The sequence below is a fragment of the Equus asinus genome, chromosome 2, assembly GCF_041296235.1.
Source record: "Equus asinus isolate D_3611 breed Donkey chromosome 2, EquAss-T2T_v2, whole genome shotgun sequence".
Classification (NCBI taxonomy): domain Eukaryota; kingdom Metazoa; phylum Chordata; class Mammalia; order Perissodactyla; family Equidae; genus Equus; species Equus asinus.
Window position 1 is genome coordinate 89,877,656 of NC_091791.1, and position 23,182 is coordinate 89,900,837.

The following is a 23,182-nucleotide window of genomic DNA, read 5'->3' on the forward strand; positions in this document are numbered from 1 at the left end:
TTTTTCCACATTTTTATTGAGATATACTTTACATACAATAAAATGTAGACATTTTAATGTACAGATTGATGAGCTTTACTGATTAGATTTTAATTTCCCTAAAGGAGAGGGAGGTATGTTTGAATATATGTTGATATTCAACGTATATTTGGTTGGTGACCAAAATAAGACCTTAGAAAAAAATACTTAAGTGCTTTTTAGAAAGCAGAGTCTATTAACTGATTGCAGCGGGAAATGTACATAAAGGTTCTTTCAAGTGCCTTGCGTGGTGTTTCTGTGTGTTCTCAGGAATGCTTACATGTGTCTCTTATACCCTCAGCCCGGTGTTTGTTGTTGACTATCCCCAGGTTGATAATTCTTTCAGTGGAGGGAATAGTTGAGGTGGCTTCTAGAAAAATGTCTAAGACTTTTCCAGGTAGTAACTGGGGGAGAGGGTATATTTCCAGATGAAGAGAAAGGTATAATGTACAGTTCAGTGGTTTTTTTTAGCATTTCACAAAGTTGTACAACTATTACCATTATTTAATTTTAGAAAATTTTTATCATAGAATAATATTTTTAAATGCATAAAATGAAGTGGATTGCAAAACCAATTATATAGAAATATGGTAATCAAAATATTCTTAAAACTGAGAACTCTTGTACCTCATGAATACGTTAAATAACAAGATAGAGTAGAATATGTAACAACTACTGTAATTTCAAAGTAGCAATGGGCATGAACGATATTCAAGTTATCTTCAACAACTGCAATGTGATATGAAAATATAGGTACTTTCTCTCGGTGACCAAGTCAGCGGTACTGTTAATATTACTATCGAGGGTTGCCTTATTCATAATGCAAGGAAATGACAATTTTCAATTAGCAATTAGTGAAAACAAAGATGTAATGTCTTCCCATCCAAGTTTATGGATCTTTAATGTAAAGGAATCAATTTTCACAGAAGAGAGAATAGGAAGAATTTGGGAGGCTAGTCACATCCCACAGAAGGTGACAAGCACTGGAAACCAGGAAGAATGTACGAAGGGGAAATGGTGACAGATCTGTGAAACGGTTCAGAGGAAAACTCCAAATGAACTGTGGACGGTAAAGAGAAGATGGAAGATGACATCAAGATTTCTAGCACAGCTGAGTGGATGGATAAAAACTAACGTTCTAAAGTTTTCAGAACCCGGTACGTACATGAGATCTATTCTAATTAAGATTACTCAAGTCCTCAATGAATCTTATAAAACAATGTTGGTATCCTTAACAAAGATAACGAGCATCAGAGAAAAGAACAGACAGCATGAAAGATGAATGAGAGAAAGAGGGGAAAAGTGGAGATAAGGAGATCAACCAGATTACAGCAAAACCCAACTCTAAACACCTTCCACAGCTCCAGTTGACTCTCCTGACCTCCAGGTTCCTCTTTCACAATATTTCCAGCACATCTGGAATCAGAAGAGCTAGGTTCAAATTCTGGCTCTGTCAATAATGAGTTCTGGGAACTCATACCTAACTTCTCTGGGCTTCATTCTTTGTCTACAATATAGAGCTTTTTGGGAAAAAAAGAAAAAAAGAACCCTGATATCACATTATTTATTTATCCCTGCTTCGTAAAAATTTGCACAGAAACATCTGATTATTTAGACTACAAATTAAATAGTCTACTTTATGGAAAGATTGTGTTAACCTTTGATTTATATAACTTAATAATACTTAATAATATTTAAGATAAAGTTCTATCCTGTCACATTATCAGGACTAGGTCTGTAAACAGTGTAATACCTCAAGACAATGAGGAAAGAACATAAGTCTTTTTCAAAAGCACAATATATTGATCAGAATTAAGACTGCTCCCATGAGTTGTAACCACTTGCAAAAAGAAAAGAAAAAAAACTAGTGAAACTGGTTTATACCCTGTAGGTAACCGATCTCTTTAGTTTCTGATTTATCCTTCCTGCATTTTTTTGCACAAATGAGAAGTTACATGTGTATTTTCTTGTTCTTCCCCGCTTTTTTACACAGAAGATAGCATACTACATGCACATTTTGGGTTTTGGGTTTTCATGTAACAACATGTCCTGGAAATCACTTCATATCAGTTAATAGAATTCTTTTCCTGTTTTTACAGCTGGATAGCATTCCACTATGTGAATGTAGCAGAATTTAATCAACCACTCTGCTATGTACAGGCGTTTCAATTTTTTCCAATGTCTCACAATTACAAACAACACTGCAATGAACGACCTCGTGCATATGTATTTTCCTATCGTTGTACTTGTATCTTCAGGATAGATTCGTAAAAGCAGGCTTGCTGGGTTGAAAGCTAAGTACACTATGTAATTATTTTAGGTATTGCCAAAAATCCCTCCAGAAGGGTTGTAGCAATTTTTACTCCTACCAGCAACGTATAAGAGAGCCTGTTTCCCCAGAGCCTCACCAACAGAATGTGTTGTCACATTTTTTAATTTTTGCCAATCTGACAGGTGAGAAACGATGTCTCTGTGTAATTTTAATTTGAATTGCTCATGTCTGTTTCCCATCTTCCCATCAGGTCCTTTGTCACTCAATTTTTAAGAATTCTCTCTATATCAGGAATGTTAGCCTTTTGTCTAAGGTGTATGTTGCAAACATTCTCTCCAAGTGTGCCAGTTGTCTTTTGACTTTGTTTATGGTGCTTTTGGTCATTCAAAATTTTATTTTTCTGTGTTCAAACTTATCAGTGTTGTTTTTTACTGCCTCTGGATTCTGAGTGATAGTAAGTAAGCCTTTCCCTCTGCCGAGACTAAAGAGGAATTCATCCATGTTTCCTTCTAGTATTTATACGGTTTTATTTTTTACATTTAGATTCTTAATTCATTTGGAGCTCTTTCTTCCCTTTGTTGTGAGATATGGATATAATGTTGTCTTTTTCTAAATGGCTACCCAGTTGCCTCAGCATCCTTTATTAAAAAGCTAACCTTCACGTCAGTGACCTCAGATACCATCTTTGCCATAGCCTAAATGATAGGTATGTGGGTCTAATTCTGCTCTTCTTATTCTAGTCCACTGTCTGTCTGTTTGTGCAGCAGTGTCACACTGTTTTAATGATAGAGGCTTTTAGTATGTTTTAATGCATGGTAAGCCTAGTCCCTCATAACTTTTTTCTTTCGGTGTTTTCCTAGTTACTCTTCATCTTTGTTTTTCCCTATGAATGTTGGTATCAAGTTGTAGATGCCATAACCTAGCTTGTTGGTATTCTTACTGAGACTGCATTGAATTTATAAATTAACTTATGGAGAACTGATATCATTGTAACGTTGAGTCATCCTATCCAAGAAGAGGGAATGTTGTCTTTCCATTTGTTCACGTCTTTATTTCTCTCTGGTATATGTAAAATTTTTCCTCATATAGGTTTTGCACATTTCTTCTTAAATTTATTCTGAAGTATCTTCTTTATTGCTATTCTAAATGAATTTTTCCCCAACGGAACGCCCTCTATTTAGTGTCTGTGTATATGAAGGCTATTGGGTTTTAACATTTCCAGATAAAGCAAATTTTGTTGTTGTTGTTGTTGTTGTTAACAACTTCTAGTTTTACAGCATTTGATTAGTATGTTTGTAATAATTCTACTTTATAGAAGTTACTGACAATTTTCTTTGTGACCTAATAGGATCAATTTTTCTGAATACATTGTGGGCACTTGAAAAGAACATGTATTTCTATTATTAGAGTCTAAAGTTTGACTTATAGCCATAAGATCTACCCTATGCATAAGATCTACCCCACTCACTATGTTATATAGATCTTGTGTCTCCTTAGTTATATTATGCCTGTTAGATCTGTCTTGTCCCATTAGAAAAATGCAAATTAAAACCACAATGAGATATAACTGCACACTGATTACAATGGCTAAAATAGAAAATTGGGTAATACCAAATGCTGACAAGGATGTAGAGAAACCAGAAGATACATTGCTGGTAGAAATTTTAAATGGTACAGTCACTCCAGAAAATAGTTTGGCAGTTTCTTATAAAAATAAACATGTACTTACCATACAACCCAGCAATTGCACTCTTAGACATTTATGCCAGAGAACTGAAAATTTATGTTCACACGAAAACCTGGATATAAATTTCACAGCTGCTCTATCCATAATATTCCCCATCAGGAAACAGTTCGAATGTTCTTCAGCAGCTGAATGATTAAGCAAACTCTGGTAGACCCCTACAATGGAATACTAATCAGCACTGAAAAGAAATAGCTACTCATATACTCAACGACTTGGCTGGATCTCAGGGTGTTACGTTTAGTGAAGAAAGACAATCTCAAAAGATTACTTTTTTTTTTAAAAGATTGGCACCTGAGCTAACATCTGTTGCCAATCTTTTTTCTTTTCTTCTTCTCCCCAAAGCCCCCCCAGTACATAGTTGTATACTCTAGTGGTAGGTCCTTCTGGTTCTGTTAGGTGGGACGTCACCTCAGCATGGCCTGATGAGCGGTGCCACGTCCATGCCCAGGATCTGAACTGCTGAAACCCTGGGCTGCCAAAGTGGAGCACGGGACCTTAACCACGCGGCCATGGGGCTGGCCCCCAAAGATTCCATTTATATAACATTTTCAAAGTGACAAAACTGGTGAGATGGAGACCAAGCTAGTGGCTACCAGAGGACGGACGGGGACTGGAGCAGGGGAGGACTACAAAGAGGGAGCATGACGGAGTTCCTATGTGGCGATGGAACAGTTCTGTATTGTTATTGTGGTGGCATTAACACAAACTTACACAGGGGATCAAACTGCCCAGAACTATACATGCACACGTGCGTGCACACACACACAGGAGCACAGGGAAAGCTGATTAAGGTCTGCAGCCCAGTTAACAGTATTACAGCATGTCACTTTCCTGGTATTGATATTGTACTAAAGCTATATAAGATGTCACCATTGGCAGAAGCTGGACAAAGGGCTCACGGAACTTCATGTACTATTTTTGCAACATCCTGTGAGTCCATAATTATTTCAAAGTTAAAAGTTTTTTTAAATGATAATATAAATGAATATTATCTTTATGCTAATACGATTCTGACATCAATTCTGATATGTTTTTTTTTCCACTCCACCAAGCAATGAACTCAATTCCGACTCTGTCTCCCTGGAGATAGCATCAGATCCCACAGGTTAAGGGCTCTGTTCTACAAGACTGTCCCCCACCCCCATTTCAGATGCCAACAGAAGGTCCACCTGTGCTTCTGACCGATCTGCTCCAGAGCAGAGGTTCCCACAACCTCATCCTCGGGTTCGATCAATTAGCTAGAGAAGCTCACAGAACTCAGAGAAGCATTTATTTACATTTAGCAGGTTCATATAAAGGATACTGTAAAGGGGATAGACGAACAGCCAGATGGAAGAGGTGCATAGGACAAGGTATGTGAGAAGGGACAGGGTGTTTCCATGCTCTCTGGGTGTGCCAGTCTCCCCACATCTCCACATGTCCAACCATCTGGAAGCTCTCCAAACCCTGTCCTTTGCAGGCTTCATTACATAGGCACGATTGCTTAAATCAGCCATCGGTGACTGCATGTTCCAACCCTCCAATCACATGGTTGATTCCCCTGGCAACCAGCTCCCATCATTTACGTGCTTTCCAAAAGTCACCTCATTAACATTAACTCAGGTAAGTTGAAAGGAGTTCATTATGAATATCGAGACACCTACCTTTATTGTTCTTATCACTTAGGAAATTCCAAGGGTTTTAGGAGCTCTGAGCCAGAAATGGGGACGAAGATCAAATATATATATCATATTATAAAGTTCAATATCACAGCTAACAACTCTCAAATTTATGTCTGAATTTTAAACCTTTCCCCTGAATCCTAGACTTTATTTCCAATCTCTATATGACACCTCCACTTGGATGCCTCAAAGATATCTAAAACTGAACATGCCTAAAGCAGAACTCTTAATTTCCCCCATGGACTTGTTCCTTCTGTGTTTCCTAATGAAGGCTACATAGTTCCTAAACCAGAAGTCCAGGAGTAGTAGATTGCTCCCCTTGGCTCATCCCCAAATCCACACCATCAGAAAATCCTGTGAACTCTATTCACAACTATATCTCAAATCCATCCATTTCTCATCATCTCTACTGGCCTCCCATTATCTCTCAACTCAACTGTTACAATAACTTCCTAACTCTGATTCCACTCCATAACCAGGCCTTCACGACCAGAACCATGGTATTCTGTATCTCGGCCCTTCGTGAGTGTCCTTCACAGCATTCATTATCAACTGTAAATATTTTATGTACATGTCTGTTTAGTTTTTTCTGGTCTGTCTTCCACACAGAAATGTGAGCTCCGTGAAGGCAGGCACCAGGGGTACACTGCTCACCAGAGCACCCCCAGCTCACAGTGCCTCAACAATGTAAATACTTAATACATATATCCGGGCAGACGGAGAACTCGACTTTCATAGTTTTATGAGAACATGTCAGGGCTGATTTTCTGCCTTTCCAAACACCACTGACGTCACCCTGTTGTTATTCTCTTCTGCTTACTCTGCCTCTCTTCGAGAACTCTCATTATTCACTAGTTGGAATGCCATGCTGTCTCTTCCATCTATGTCATATAACTTTCTTGTGATTCTAAATAATCTCTTGTATAGTCAGTATATTTTCATATACTGATGACTATTTTCCATTACACTTTTTCGGTATTCCATCAAATATATTTTGCTAACTTGTTACTTCCTCCACTAACATTACTATATTGTTATTGTATTATATGCAAGCTCAACACTTTATATTCATTCTCTCATTTAACCTTCACGACCACCCTATAAATTATGCATGGATTCTTATTTCCATTTCACAGATGAGGAGACAGGGGTATAATGAGGTTAAATAACTTGCCTAAAGATACAGACTTGGGAAGAGCTTGGGCCAGGATTCGAATCCTCGTCTGTCTGATTCCAGAGACTATAACTACCAGTTTATACCATCTCCCTTACTTTGTTTTCTTTTACTGGAGAAAAAGATAGCTGCTGGTTTCTTCATTCAACAGCTTATCTTAAAGAAGAGAACATGGATGTTAGAAAAGGAAAATAGTTTTTCATAGTAGTGGTAGAGAGAACAAGGAGTAAAACCACAACTGTCTGACTATAAGACCCAGGCTTTCCCATTACCTCAAGGATTCTTAAGCAGGGGCTCAGAAATTCCGCAGAACTTTGGAGGTTCATGAAACCACTTGGAATGACAACCAAATTTCGTGTCCATCTACTTAAGTCCATTTTTTGGAGAAATGGCCCATAGCGTCTCAAAGAGGTCTATGACTTCCTAAAAGGTTAAGAACCACCACTATACTGGCTCTCTAAGACAAATAAGAAAATGAAACATGAACCCCAATATTTCTTAAAACAAATATGATTTACAGTATACACATTCATTTTTGTAAGTTCTATTTTCATTCTTACTGAAAAAAATAAACCAATACTCTCCAGCTAACCTGTTTGGAAAACATTTTGTAAAATTACCATTTTAACTCTATTTTTTTCTAATATGTGTATATACTTCAAAACTAAGAAATTATTATATTTAAAATGTGTCTTACATTCCTCAGGCTGGACGGACGAATAACTCCCAAGATTTAATAACTGACTGGTAAATGTTGATTGTAGCACTCTCTCACCAACCCAATGATCGTCGTGAATAGTAACATCTAGAAAGGGGGGAAAAAGTTCTGGTCATGCCATAAATTCCTTCGCACCGCGGTTAACTTACCAGTCATCGCAGAACACTATGCGTGCCTCTCACGTGCCAGGCCACTAAGGTTCAAAGAGGTCAAATGATCTGCCTAAAGGCACAAAAGGATAAAATAGCAAATCCGAACTCTGAACCCAGGGACGCCTGTCTGCAGGTAAAAGAACAAAATTGCTTCTGCATGTTTAACAGTATCAGTGTGGATGCTCCCCGCTCCACAGAGAACAGCTTAATGGCTTTTGTTCACATAAGGCGAACGTTATAATGTATGTGTCTGATAAATTAAATCTTTTAGGGCCAGGAAGCAAAATAGTGGTTCTAAAGCTAGAGAAGAGTAAATAATATTCTAGAAGAGTAAATAATATTCAGTATGCATTTCCCCCTCTGCTGTAAACACGGAGGAATATAATACAAGCCATTCTTAAAGGACTTTGATAATTTCTCCCTAAATACCATGCTAATCATCTTCTATAGATGTTAAAAGTGAAAGATTTTGGAGGTAAGGAACACTTCGCAATGGGAAAAAGAGAGCTGTACAACCTAAGATGAATAAAGAAGAATCATTTAGTGGAAGGAAACATACCAACAGGTAGAAACAATTTATTTTTGAGGAATATTAGCCCTGAGCTAACATCCGCCACCAATCCTCCTCTTTTTGCTGAGGAATACTGGCTGTGAGCTAACATTCGTGCCCATCTTCCTCTATTTTACATGTGGGATGCCTGCCACAGCGTGGCTTGATAAGTGGTGTGTAGGTCCACACCCAGGATCCCAACCGGCGGACAGCAGGCCACAGAAGCAGAACATGCAAACTTAACCGCCGCGCCACCAGGCCGGCCCCAGAAACAATTTTAAGTACAGCAAAAACTGTAAGTTAGAGACAGAGACACAGACAGATTGATCCCAGGCAGAATGTAATCAGTGTATAAAACGTTAGAGGTATAAAGATATATTAACAGCAGCAAAATAGTTTGGAGATAAGAAAGAAAAACAAGGATGTGTAAATTCCAAGGAATGACTCCCAAATTTATATCCCAGGCCCTCTCCTCAGCTTCAAACCCTTTTACCCATTTATCCACAACTGCCTCATGGACGTTCCGGACCGGATATTCTACTGGCCCCCAGACTCAGCCCTGCGCTCACATGCCTTTCTCCTCGTATCACCCGTCTCATTTGTTGGCACCATGCTGCAAGCCAGGCAAATTCAGACGTGGTCATCCTGAGCTGCTGCCTCTCCGTCCCCACCTCCACCCACGTCTCACAGTGCTAATGAGAAATTCGTCAAGAACACTAACGTGATCAGTTGACTGGCTGAAAAAACCCTCAGTGGCCCCCACCGCTGGGCCAGGAACAGCGAGCGCAGCTTTCAAGACTGCTCATCCTCTGACATTCAGGACGTCTGCTCTTCCAAAAAGAACAAATAAGGAATTTCAAGGAGAGCCTTCTGAAGATTAGACTGTAAAACCCATGTTCGATCAGTGATACGTTAATTCCTGGTGACGGGGTGGAGAGGAACCGATTGCCCAGCCCTGGTGTCCTGGTCCTCCTTTGCCCTCTCACGGACAGGCCCTAGCTCCTTTTCTCTTTGTTCCTTAATCACTGTGGCTTCCTAGTGAAGCTCCAGGTCCTCTTCTCTTCCAACTCTAGTCAGTCAGCTCCCTTAGACAATCCTTATTTACAGCATCTCTTCATTCTATTGCTAAAAGCACAACAGCAAAATGTCCGTTGCGTTACGGAATGGAACATGATCTGGAATATAGAATTTTTCCGTTTTGGGGTGTAGATCAGTAGGTCATATGAGCTATCCAACAGAGAAATATAATAATGCATAATTGGATGCTATTAGTTAAAATGGGATTTCACCCACAAATTTCTATGTAAATATAATTTCACTACCTAATTAGGACAATGGAAAAGTACAGATTTCTCCTTTTTCCACAAGTTTCCATCTGTTCCACACAAACAAAAGAAACTTATTCAGAAATTGACTAACCAGATATTTTTCCCTAAGGAAATAAGGCAAAATGGGGAAAAAATCCCCTGATATTTAAAAAAAGGTGTTCATAGAAATAATCTAAACATCCTATCATAGGAAAATGGTTAAGCAGGTTGTGTTAGTCACTTGATAGAACGTTACCTAGTTGTTAACAACTATATGGACACCAGGGAAAAACACAGACCCAGCAGTGCTAGTTTCCATCTGCTAGGAAGTGGCCTCCTCACACAGTGACAGCGGCTTGCCTTGGTAAAATGACCACGGTCCAGGGTCCAGCTCTCTCTTTCTCATCTAGGGAACCTGATTTTGTCAGCACTCCAAAAACAGATTTCAGATCTGGAACATAAGCTCACACTGAACAAGTTAATGAGACAAACAAATAAACCAGAACATGATATTTTTTTTAAATTTAAAATGAAGCATTAATTGCCAAAGAAACAACCCTTGCAGGCTGTTCTCACCTCGTAGGCATTCTTATGCCTGGAAAGCCAAATCATTGCAAAGGGCTGCTCAGTGGGCGCTGAATCAGAACAGAGGGAGATCGATGAACTGACTCACCAACATGTGGGATCATATTGCCAGCGGGGACAAGACTACGCTAAGGCCGGTAGTTACAATCCTGTGCTTCTCTCTTTATTCGAGACTGCACCTGACGACCTCACACAGAGAACAAGGGACATTAGCAAAGGCTCTCAGCCCCCAGCAAAGCCTCCGGCAGGAACTACCAACGACCGCCTTCGTGTTTTCTTTTTCTAAGCTTCTAAGGCTGACCCACACCTCTTCTCTATCACTTTCTTTCTTTAGACATGTTATGTAGCTTAATCAACTTCCTCCTGGGCTGGGGTTCATCCTTAAAATGACCGGTATGTCTGCTCTAATAAGCTGCGTATTGATTTTAAATCAACAAAGGACACGTAACACAATATTAATTTCTTAGATCGGGTGGAAATGCAGGATAAAAACTGTATGTCCTTTACGACTACAACTCTATACTAAGAGCATGGATTCTGGAGTCTGAGTGAAATCCCGGCTTTGCCACTTCCCAGACGTGTGACGTTGGGCAAGTCACTTCACCTCTCTGAGTCTCAGTTTCCTCAGACTGAAAAATGGGGAGAATAACCAGTACCTTCCTCATAAAGTTGTTGTAATGAGTTGATATACACATACACTAAAACACAAAGCAAGTGCCGAACAGATATCAGCTATTACATAGGTACATACATACGTTTTAAGGGGTGTAGGGAAGACAACTGGAAGGTAACACCCTAAATCTCTACTGGTGGTTCTGTGAGGTTGGTATAATATCAGGAGTTTTTCCTTTCCATACTTCCAAATGTGATTAATTTAATGTTAATAATTAAAAAATGCAGCAGACGGGGCCAGCCCCATGGCCTAGTGGGTAAGTTGGCACGCTCTGCTTCGGTGCCCTGGGTTCAGTTCCCAGGCACGGACCTAGACCACTGCTGTGGCCACGACCCATATACAAAACAGAGGAAGACTGGCACAGGTGTTAGCTCAGGGTGAATCTTCCTCAGCAAAAAAAAAAAAAAAAAAAAACACAAACAGTAGAAATTCTGTGTCTGTTCCCTCAATAAGAATCTAATGTGCACAGCATTATTAGAGATTAAGTAAAGTAGTAGAAACACTGTCCTTTCATCAAAAGACTGCTAAGATAGTTGAGGAAAAAGAGTTAATAATAAGATGTACATTTACAAAACCATACGAAAACAAAGGAAGCGCCTGATGACATGACCTGAATGCTAACAAAGTGAATGAATAAGAAGGAAGGGTTCTTAAGGAGAAGATGAGTGAAAAGGAGGGACAGAACCGAGGCGGCCAGAACAAAGGCCCAGAACTGGCAACGCACAGGACACTCGGGGATGGTAAGCAGCCCAAGGCGGATGCGAGAAGGGGACCGATCACGCTGGCGCCCAGAGAGGCAGAGGGTAAAGAAAGAGCCCCAAGGGCTTAACATGGGAGGAAGAAAAAGCCTACAGCTTTACAAAATAAACTACCACTATAGCATGAGGACCTTACCTGTGAGTAAAACTATATCTCCAAGAAACACTGTAAATGCCCAAAACGCTGCCGTCCTCCACAGAAAAACCTTCTTCTTGACTTCTGATTGGTCAATCACCGTAATTGTTGCTAAAGGCACTTTAGAGCCAGAATTTGGTCCAGATTTTATATTTATTTCTTTCACATGACATGGAGATAACACCATGACTAGACAATTATACTTCTGACTTTTAGAACCACAATTTTTGATTAATGATGTTTTTTTAACCCCGTGAAATTTAGACACATTCCTCTGGCCCATTTCTACAGGAGGATCTCTTGCATTAGAAACCAACTTCATTTTCTTAGATACTTGGAGGACCTTAGACAGAGCTTTAGAATGCCCCAGTTTATCTTCAGAGGTCCGATTTCTTTTACCAGAACTTTTGAGGAAGGTATTTCCTTGGGAACACAGTATTCCCGAGCTACAGGACTCAATACATATCTCATCTGGTAGCAGTTTATTTTCAAAAGTGAAAATTTCTTGGGATCCTGTATTTTCTTCAAGACCTTTATCAGAGTTTATGCGAATGTTGCTACTTTCCGTTTCAGGACAAACAGGACTAAAAAGTTCAAGGGAATATGCTTCGGTTTGTCCACTTTCAGATCCTTCTGCAAAACCATCATTCGGCTTTATCAAATTATCTTCCCTTTTTCTCATTTCCCCGTGACTCGCCTTTGGTTCAATCTCCATGTTTACAATTCCTTTATTTACAGAATTCTGCCCTTTATACTTCCTTTGAGCTAAAAAGGCGACCTGGCTAGAGGTCATTACACTGAGAAATTCAGTATCAGTAGATATGTTGAGGGCTGAGTCCTTCCTCGCTGCTCTTTTAGATCTTGGCTCGTCTACTGTGCTAGAAGGAAAGAATTCCAGACGCTGGGTTTGTCTTTCATGATGTCCTGTTGGCACACGCTTTGTCTCAGCAGCTTCTGGCCCTATGTTAATCTGTTCGGTACCACAGACCAAATCCAGTATAGCTGCACACTTAGGATCTAAGTGAAGGGAATTTTTTGGAAAGTTTTGGCCACATATATTTGACTGATCTTTATGCTGTTCATCTGCGATTTTCTTATTTTCACTGAAAAGCTGTTGACACTTTTCTTCCTCAGTCAAATGCTGAACTCTGCCCTTAAATCCACATATTTGCACATCAGAGTTAGGTATACCACTCATCTCTAACGGGGGAATCTTGTGGGATTTTGTGGTCTCTGTTTCAGAAATACAACGTACAAAGTCATCCTTCACATGAGCAGATCTATTCACAGAGTTTGCTAAAAAATGACCGTTAAGGAGATCTGAAGGGCCAGCAGCGTCTAGGACCTGACAGTCTTCAAGATTTTTGTGCTTGCATTTGTCATCCTTCAGATGTAAAGAATGTTGATTGTATAAAAGCTGAATCTTTTTCCAGGGGTCCGTGGTGGACACTAAAGAAGTGGGCTCCTGTGATACTGTCATTTTCAATGGACCAATTGGAGCACCCCAAAAAATGTGTACTTGAGATCCTCCACTCATGGTTTCTGAAAAAAATGAAAAATTTAAAATGAGCATTTTGTCAGTAGATGTTTATAACTTAATAATATACCAAAAGCAAATGTAATATAAACTATGAATCAAAAATATAATTAATAGAAGTGATTTATTTTGGTACTCCATTTAATGATAAAATTCATAAATGTACAAGAAATCATAAGGAGAAATCAAAATATCCACCAAAAAAGCTCACATAAAGACTTTCTTTAAGGAAAATAAAACTAGTATATTAACATCAAATGAGTAAATAAACTTGTATAAACTTACACCATGTAAATGACAAGTTAGGAAAAGGCATTTGTTTAACTGTATTATAGTCACCTTTAAATTTCCTGTTTTCTTTACTCCCTAGATTATTTTAGTAAGTGTAGGGCTTCCTTCCTTCAACTGTGAACTCAATTTCCAAGACCAAAATACAAGGCTCAAACCAGAAGGGAGAGAAAATTTTAAAATTGAGGCTCTCCTCGAAATATACAAGTGACTGTATTATCTATCTTTACTGTAATCTGTTAGCACAATCAATAATTGCTTCCAGATTTTTTAATCTTCTCTAAAATACAAATAGAAAGATTGAGTAGTCCTTTGTAATATATAGATAAAAGAATCATTATAATTTAAACTTTTTTTCATTAACTGTGGCACCTGATATAAATAAGCATCAAATTTACCGAGATAACAATAAAGAATCATACCACAATATACTGGATAATAACTGACTTTCAAAAAGTATTGATTAAACAGATTTATTCCTAGAGTTGGCTGAAAATTTTTTTACAGTGCTACAGGGACAAAAAGACAGATAAGGTTCTTGGCCTAAAGGAACTGTCAGCCTGGTTTTGAAAAAACAAAAAGTAGAGAAAGGTAGTGAATGTAAACTTAACAGTTTCAAAATACATTATGTAACAAATACCATAAACTATAAAAGGGGAAACAATAACGCTACCAGAAGGCGAGCATTGTGGCTAACAGCATGAGAACAAAAGAAACAGTATCTGTAAAAGGCAGAGTTATGAAAGACGTGGTAACCATTAAGAACTTTTGAATACATTACAGAGTCCCTTGTGAAAAGGTAAGAAGGTTTCGAATCATGAAAAGTCCGCGTGGATGTATCGGAAGTGTACACAGGAAAGGAGGAACAAGCCAAGAAATGACAGCTGTAATCCTCAGGGATTCTTATCATTCCTTGAAGATTTGCTCACTGTCACCTCTTCCAAATCGAATAAGCTCTCCGATTACAATTCTTGTGATTTCAATAGCAATGGGGATGATCTTTCCAATACCTGGCCTCTTGGTTCCTTGACCTCCTCTCCTGCCCTGATTTTATTCTCCACCTTACATCAGTCATCCATTCTCAGAAACATATACCCTACAATTATCAACAACTGCAGACCCTTCCCTAATTTCAATTTTAAGCTTTTAACTCTCTGACTACTTTCTCCTATCTTCCAACCCACTCCCTCTGGATGCACAGCTCCCACAATCCTCTGACCACGTGGGACCTACCTCGAGCGCATCGATCATACCACGTTTTACAGCCTCACTCTTCACTTCCCTCCTTAACCAGCTTAGATTCCACGGTCCACTGTTATAATCACTCCCTCTCATACCTCTCTAATTCTACCGCTCTCCTCTCTAAGGCTCTCGCCCAGCTAAATTCGAACACTAGTTGAATCATCATCCGCTCTGTACCTGTAGCCCAAAGGCTGGAAGTAACTAGGAATAAAAACATACACCATCATCTGACGACTAGTCTCATTTTGTGTTCATTACCATTAACCTCAAGGTGGCACCTAGCAATCCTATCTTTCCCTATCCATTCACTCTCCAAGATAACTCTTTTATACCTTTTCACTCTTTAAAATCTCCACCGTCTCCTCCCCTCTCAAGTGCAGCTGGTGACCATGCTACCATTTCCATTTACAAGTTCTCAACAACATATCTATCAACCACCCCAATCACACCCTATACTTTGCCCACCTTCCTGTTACTCAGGATGACCTGTCCACGCTTCTCTGAAAGGCCATCCCCTTCCCATTACACATTAGGTCTTACTCCCACTTTCCTACTCAGGCTCCAACAATTCTCCCCTTCTCTTGTACATCCCTGATTCTTCTCTCTGTACTGGAGCATCCTCATCAACACTCAAACACGCTGTTAGTTTCTCTCATGCTGGTATTCCTCTCCGCCTATCCCCCTCCACCTATTGCATCATTTTTCTGCTCCCCTCTACAGAAAAATTCCTTGAAAGAATTGTCTACACTCCCTCTGCTCCTGTTTTCTCTTAAACCCACTCCAGTTCAGCTTTGGTCAAAACCACTCCACTGAGACAGCGTATTTCAAGGCCTCTAATAACCCCCTCATTGCCCTCAGTCAACCCTCCACTTTCAGCATACTCAGCCTATCAGCATCCTTTGCCACTGCTGACCACTCCTTCCTTCTGGAACACTCTTTCATTTGGCTTCAGGGACACCCCATCCTCTTGATTCCCATTCTCCTCATACTACTTCCCCGGTTGCTCCTTCTCGGTCTCCTTTGCTGGCTCCTCGTCTCAACATCTTGCTCAAGGGCCAAGTACCAGATCTCTCTCTCAACTCACTCCCTAGATGATTTCATTCAGTCCCAGGGCTCTAAAACCTCTATCCGCTAATGACGACCACACGTACATTTCCATCACACCCTCTCCTCTCAAAGCCCGAATCCTTATCCAACTTTCTACTTACTCCTCCTCACCACAAAAACAGACACCTTTGCAGAAATGAGTTAACATAGAAGGCCTGAGACTACTGTCTTAAAGAGGCCTGCTTGTAGGGTGGGCCCTTGGCTGCAATCTGTGAATTTAGATTTCATGAGGGTTCCCACCACTCCTTGCTAAGAATGGCTCTCTGTACCTAAACTGTCTATGTAGACAATGTTATGATAAACACTTGCTTTCCTTCTGAGAGACTGGAATTCTGGTATGTGCTAGGCAGAGGGCAGCTGTGTGACCAGGACACCTTAGAGAAATGGCTGGTTCCAGGTCTGGAGAAGGAAATGTATATGATGAACTGGAAACACCTCATCATACCAGAAAGCAAAAAAACTATGCAAGACTACTGGGTTTTTGTGTCAAAAGAACTCAGGAGCCAACTTAAGAGGCTCCCACTGGACAAAATTGGGCAATCTGAGCATCAATAAGGATGATTATGGTAATGAACTGGAGCACATCAAATATGTTTAAATCCATGAGTTCATACAGATAAAAACAGACTCAGTCAATGATTGCCTTTGGAGGATACCGGATGATTAAATAATTGTTTTAAAAATTGGTGAATGAAAGGAAAGAAAATTTATCCTTTCTTTACTGACAGTATCTCAGGACGATCAACTATTTAATGAGAGGAAGTCTCTCTTTATGGAGGTATTCTGCTAATAAACAGCAACAACAAAAGGAATGATGGAATAGCACCGTTTTGCAGCTCCTAATGAATTAGTGGATTTCCTAGGCAATGATCATTAATGATCATTAATGATCACAAGGTAGATGTTATAAGGAAGAACGGAGGGTATCTGTAGATTGAGACCAATTCACAACGTATGGACCTTATTTAGATCCTGATTTGAAGACACAAGTGTAAAAATATTTTAAGATAATTGGAGAAACAAATGTAACAGATACTTTATAACATAAAGGGACTACTGCTATTTTTTAGTGGGATAATGTTACTGAGGCTCTGTTTGAAAGAGCTCTGTGCTGGAGATGCATAATGAGTGCTTGCAGATAAAATGGTGTGACGTCTCAGATTTCTCTAGAACACTGGGAGGGGAGAAGGAGTGCGGGTGTAGAGGAAAGAAGATGGGCCACGTGTTGACAACCGTTGAAGCAGGTGATGCCACACAGAGAGTTCACTCCACTCATCTCTCTACTTTTCACGTTTTAAATATCCTACAGTACAAGTCTTCTTTTTGGTGTTGTTTCTAAGAAATACTATTTCATACTCAAAGAACTGGGAAAAGATTTAAGCAGTGTAATGATACTCTTAGACTGATTGGTAGAACAGTAAATCGGCATACCACCTTGAAGAATAATTTGGTAAAGCTGAGGATGCACATGGCACACGACCAAATAATTCCACTCCCAAGTTTCCACCCTGGAGAACTCTCGTACATACATACACAAGAAAACACGTACAGGAACGACCATGGGCGACTTCATAGGCAAAATTCTTAGAACCTAAAAGTCCATGAAGAGGACAATGGATAAATCATGGAATATTCAGAGAAAGACTATTATATGGCAGCAAAAATAAAGGACCAAGAGTTACATGTCAACTTGGTTACCTCTTACAAACATAATTTTAAGTAAAAGAAGCAATCTGAAGAATATATAACTTACGACAGCAATATATTGAGTTTTTAAATATGCTTGAGAATAAAACACCAGCTTCAGGATTGTGGTCACCTCTGGGAGCGAGGAAGGGGAGGTGATAGGCAAAGGGCACACAAAGAGCTTCAAAGGTACTGAACACATTTTATTTTCTGCAACTAGGTGTGTCTACAGAGGTGTTTCTTATACTGTTCAGAAATATTTTATAATATAAAAATGTCCTAGAAAGAAAAACACTGAGGGGGCCGGCCCCGTGGCCGAGTGGTTACGTTCGTGCGCTCGGCTTCGGTGGCCCAGGGTTTCACGGGTTCGGATCCTGGGCGCGGACATGGCACCACCTGTCAAGCCATGCTGAGGCAGCATCCCACATGCCACAACTACAAGGACCCACAACTAAAAATACACAACTATGTACCAAGGGGCTTTGGGGAGAAAAAGAAGAAAAAAAAGAAAAAAGAAGAAGAAAATTGGCAACAGTTCTTAGCTCAGCTGCCAATCTTAAAAAAAAAAAAAATACTGAGAAGCAAGATTAAGGACAAATTTTTTAAGGTTTCTATATTTTAAAAGTTTTCTTGTGATGCATAATGAATGTGTACTATTTTCCTAATAATCAAATCTTTTTTGTTTGGTCATTCAGGCTTTTCTTTCACAATCTTCAAACTGAGTATGACATTCAATAGTCATGAAACAATGGCCCTAAATCCAACATGGCAGAACAAGAGCTGAGGACAATGATGGCAGCTGTTCATGTATTAAAGATATACCGTAATTTTCAAACAGTTTATAATAGTGAATAATTACCAAGGAAACCAAATTATAGTAAGTTTATGTGTCAAGTTTTGACCCATAACAAACCAAAGAGTACTAAGCATCGCTAATTACTACAACCACATTCTGTCACAGGCTAATTGTTCCGAGGAACTCAGGGTGGGTTTGGAAGCATTTAACTGTTTTTCCTAATTGTTTCTTCCCCTTTTTTATGTTAAGGAGATGCAATCACCAACTTCCCTGAACCAGACCAGGCCTCACCCCAAGAGCTAAGCCTAGGACCTCTGCCTTATTTTTAATGCTAAGATCTCCCCAGGAGGAGCTTAGGCCTCATTATTGTAACCTGCAGTGTATGTGGAAGCAGCTTTTCCAGCTGAGCCTGAGCAAGTGAATACCCACCTCCCCCTTTTGAATATTCATTTCTCATCCCAAATAAATGTCTCTGCTTCCCTTTGCTCAGGGAGCCATGACTTGGGAAATGATTCCACATGGTCTCCTATTTGCTGCAAATATACTTTACTTTGTGAGACAACTACTTCTGGTGCAGAGTCTGGTTTAATTCACCGGGAGGGAACCCACTTTGGTTTTGATAACAATATCCCACCCCCATCTAACCCTCATAGAAAGAATAACCTGCACAAGGAATGACTGGTATATTAGACCTGACTGACATTTTACCATTTAAGCGTCATTCTTTGATTGGCCACTAGGGGGCAAAAACAGCAAAAAAACTTCAAAAGAGATCAAAACCAAGTGGGAGAGGGAGAAATACACTATCTGACACGTGGATGGGAATACTTAGATATATTGGAATCAAATGCATAAACTCACTATGATAATCAATTCCCTTCTCTTGAATCTTTGGGTTTCTCTCCAACGGTTTCTCCCCTTTAGCATAAAATCCTTAAAGACAAAATAAAGAGACAAACTTCTATGTTGTTTCTTTGTTCTCACTCCCCATTTATTCTTCAACTCACTTAAAAATGGCTCTTACTCTAATTATTTTGCCATAATGCTTTCTACTATGGAAACCAATGACCTTTAACAGCCAAATCCAAAGGTCAGTTTTCAGTCCTTATCTTTCTGCCATTTGAAATCGTTTATTAATGTCTCTTTCCTGAAACGTTCTACTTTTTTTTTGATTCTGTGAGACAAGCAAATTGGAATTCTTCTGTGCTTAAAAGACGGATGATTATTGGTTTACTCATTCAATCACTCACGTAACAAACACTTAATACTACGCGCCAGGCATTATGCTACTGGGAATTCAGCAATAATAACAAGGAGCTTGACGGTGGTGCTTAGGGTCTACTGGGAGAGAGAAAATGACACAGGATTAAACGGACAGGTGTCCCTAGAGGGAGACGCCTGGGGCAACTCAAACAAAACAGGACTGTCCATTACCTGCATTTTTCATCGACTGTTTGGACTATGGTTAGGGACAAAATTTTGAAACTGAATTTAAATAATATTCAGAGAAAAGGAGTCAATACAGGCCCCAAGTCCTCCCTACTCCCACCCCAACACAGGAGCCAGGAAGGCAGCCTCAGGGACCTCACCCAAGGGGCAGCCCTCTCTGTGGCAGCTCCAAAGCGCTGAGAGCCAGCGAAGGCACTCACCGCTTCTGGGTCCTCACTTCATTTTCTCCTGAACGTCCTCAGACTGTGGGGGAGTGGTCTTGGCCACGCCAAGATATGTCTCTTTGGCATGAGGATTATTTGAGGCTGCTTTCTTTGCAGACGGGAAAGCAACTGAAAAGTAGAATTTACTTACTCTTTGTAAGAGACATTTACATTGTAAAGGAACTCTCCATCTGTAAAGATATCTCCCTCTGTACCAGGAAGAAGGGGAGATGACCTTATCTCTAGAAACTCTTAATCAATGGGGAAGGCAAGGACTTAAATCTGCATTTGTTTATTGTGCTTGTCTGGTAACCTCCTGTAACTGACTTCCTTCCTCCTCCCAACATTGGCATTTCTTTAAGGATTAAGCATCTTTCCTTAGGCTAGGAACTGATTGCTGCACTCACCTGTGACCACCCAGCTCAAGAAAATAGACTTGCCTCCTGCTACCTGCTGTGTCCATCAAGCGCTGTGCCTACAGGGCGATCTTGTGACTATTGTGGGAGGGACATTTCAATCCTATGTGAAACATCCTCGCTGGGGCTATATAACCACTCTGTGCACCCCACTTCTTCAGTGCCCTTTCTTCCTTCGGGAAGAAAGGCTCCGGGCCATGGTCCTCATAAAGCTTTGTTTAATTTTCTCTTGCTGTCCTGTCTCATGTGAATTTAATTCGTTCTCCGGCCAGATGAACCCACATTAGGTAGAGGAAAAGTCTTCCTGCCCTACAAGGCTGACTTCTATTTCCTCTCTCTCCTAGGACAACGGTGAAGTCCAAATTGTCACAGAAGTACTCAGAGTACTTCACCCCTCCAATTGTGAAACTCTCTCCGTTTCTAGGACACTGCTCCTTCCTAACCAGCAATGCCACCTCTCCAATTCTTCTTTCTCTCTCTCATCTTCCTTGGGCCATCTCTTTCTTTTCATTCCAGACAGCTCCGCAGTTCATCCAACCCCACCCGTTTAACTACTCAATATCCAGTTATGCCTTACCAATCTATACCGAACCAACCAGTCCCCCTAACAGCAGATTATACTTCCAGTATCACTACATGTGACACAATCACAGTACACAAAAAACCAACGTTCTATTTAGCCTCTTTCTTGAGGGGAAAATCTGACTAAATGACTCTATATCTAGACTAGAGTATACAGTCCTTGGATTCAAGTTGGATATGGGTTATGGCTCTGAGCTCATGAGGCCACAGTCCCTGAGGTGCAGAGCCCTACCTGCCCCCTAGGTAGGGGAAGACACCCAGGGACAGGAAGCAGTCATGAGAGCTCAGAGAAGACCTCCCAGGACAAGATGGCGTCTGAAACCACTCAAAGTTCTATTAAACACAAGGTTATTTATATGTAATAATTACTTCATGTACCTTCACTTATTTGTCTAAATATATACCCCTGTAAGTGTGGGACTCCTCCTCCCCCCCCCCAAAAAAATATTGACTAGAAAGTATGCTATTGTTAATTCAAAAAAGAGTAATTTTTGAAGAAGTCTTTATTGCTAAGGCTGCTGCTACTAAATCTTCTAGTTTACAAGCATAGGAGTTGTGAGTGCGTGAGCAGGGCAATGGGATGTGGTGATTAGGGCAAAAATACACAGACTGAGTGTTAAGTTATGGACAAGTGATCAATTTCAGTGATTCTAGGCTATGTTTTGGGTGTACTCAGAGGGTTAAAGCTCGTTAAGATACCACATGAAACTCGCAAGTACATATCCATTACCGTAGTTAATAATTACACAATTTATCAATCTGGAGAAGGCCACTTCAGTCAGAAAGACCAATACAACCATAATCCTTTATCTTTAACATGGTCAGAGTCTGATGAATGGGTCAAAGATTTCTAAAACAGATGAACCTATCAGCAGGCTTTGTCTTTGCAGAACATTGCAACAAAAATGCTAACTACCAAATGTAAGTGGTTAAACGAAAGTGCTTTCTCCATCTTATTACCAACCTAAGAAACTCACTGTTATAACGCCTTTCCAGGTCTATTTCACGAAAAACACTAAGTGTCATAAAGTTACTCACTAGCATCAAATGATAAAATGAAGAGGCAGCATAGAATTGTGATAAAAGCATGGGTTTTGGACCAAGCCAGACATGGGTTAAAACTCTACTCTCCAACTTACTAAAAATGCAAACTTGAAATTGTTGAAGTGAGGTGATGGTTCCACGAGGTTCATTATACTATTCTTTCTATTTCTATACATATCTGAAAACATCCATAATAAAAAATTAAATTTCTTTCTATGTCAAATAAGAATTAAGTTTATCTGCTATGGACCAAGAACAGTTTAGTGGATACCAGGGGAAAGGTGGGGTGGGGGGTGGGCACAAAGGGTGAAGTGGTGCACCTACAACATGACTGACAAACATTAATGTACAATTGAAATTTCACAAGATTGTAACCTATCAATAACTCAATAAAAAAAATAATAAAAATAAAATAAATAAAAGAATTAAGTTTATCTGTCAAATGAGAATATGATCAATCGCTTCTTAAAGTTATGAGAAGGGCACAGAGCACTTACTCAACAAAGGTTGGAGTCCTCAACCTCGGAAACTCCATATACACACTTGGAGACACAAACAAAAACCAACCCATTATATTTCCTTGAAGGTTTTTGTTTTTTGTTTTGTTTTGTTTTTGTTTTTCCTTGAGGAAGATTAGCCCTGAGCTAACATCTGCTGCCAATCCTCCTCTTTTTGCTGAGGAAGACTGGCCCTGAGCTAACATCTGTGCCCATCTTCCTCTACTTTATACGTGGGACGCCTGCCACAGCATGGCTTGACAAGCAGTGCCATGTCCGCACCCAGGATTTGAACCAGCGAACCCTGGGCCACCAAAGTGGAATGTGTGAACTTAACCGTTGCACCACCGGGCCGGCCCAAAGGTTTTGTTTTTAATGTGTATTTTTACAAGATTGTAATCATAAAATTGAAATAATTTTGCATTCTGTTTCAATCCATATATGGCCACCCTTTTACGTCAATCTATAATCTTCTTAATCATTTTTAATGCTAGCCTAATACTTTAACGATGAATCTAATTTCATTAAGCATCACTCTCTAACTCATTAATATGTCTCTAACTTGTCACTATTATAGCCATTGC

At 39.8% G+C, this 23,182-nt stretch overlaps 1 protein-coding gene across 5 annotated transcripts in view; it reads right to left on the minus strand.

Annotated features, from left to right (window-relative positions):
• SHLD2 (shieldin complex subunit 2) overlaps nt 1-23,182 on the minus strand; it is a 91,495-nt gene that overhangs the window by 24,915 nt on the left and 43,398 nt on the right. For all 5 annotated transcript variants that reach the window (XR_011496664.1, XM_044759776.2, XM_044759773.2 and 2 more), the window contains exons 2-3: nt 11,752-13,293; nt 7,570-7,677 (exon numbers count right to left, since the gene is read on the minus strand). Coding sequence is in view for 4 of the 5 variants with exons in the window: in XM_044759776.2 (XP_044615711.2) it covers nt 7,570-7,677; nt 11,752-13,293 (1,650 nt within the window). In the remaining variant the exon portion in view is untranslated. The remainder of the gene's footprint in view (nt 1-7,569; nt 7,678-11,751; nt 13,294-23,182) is intronic.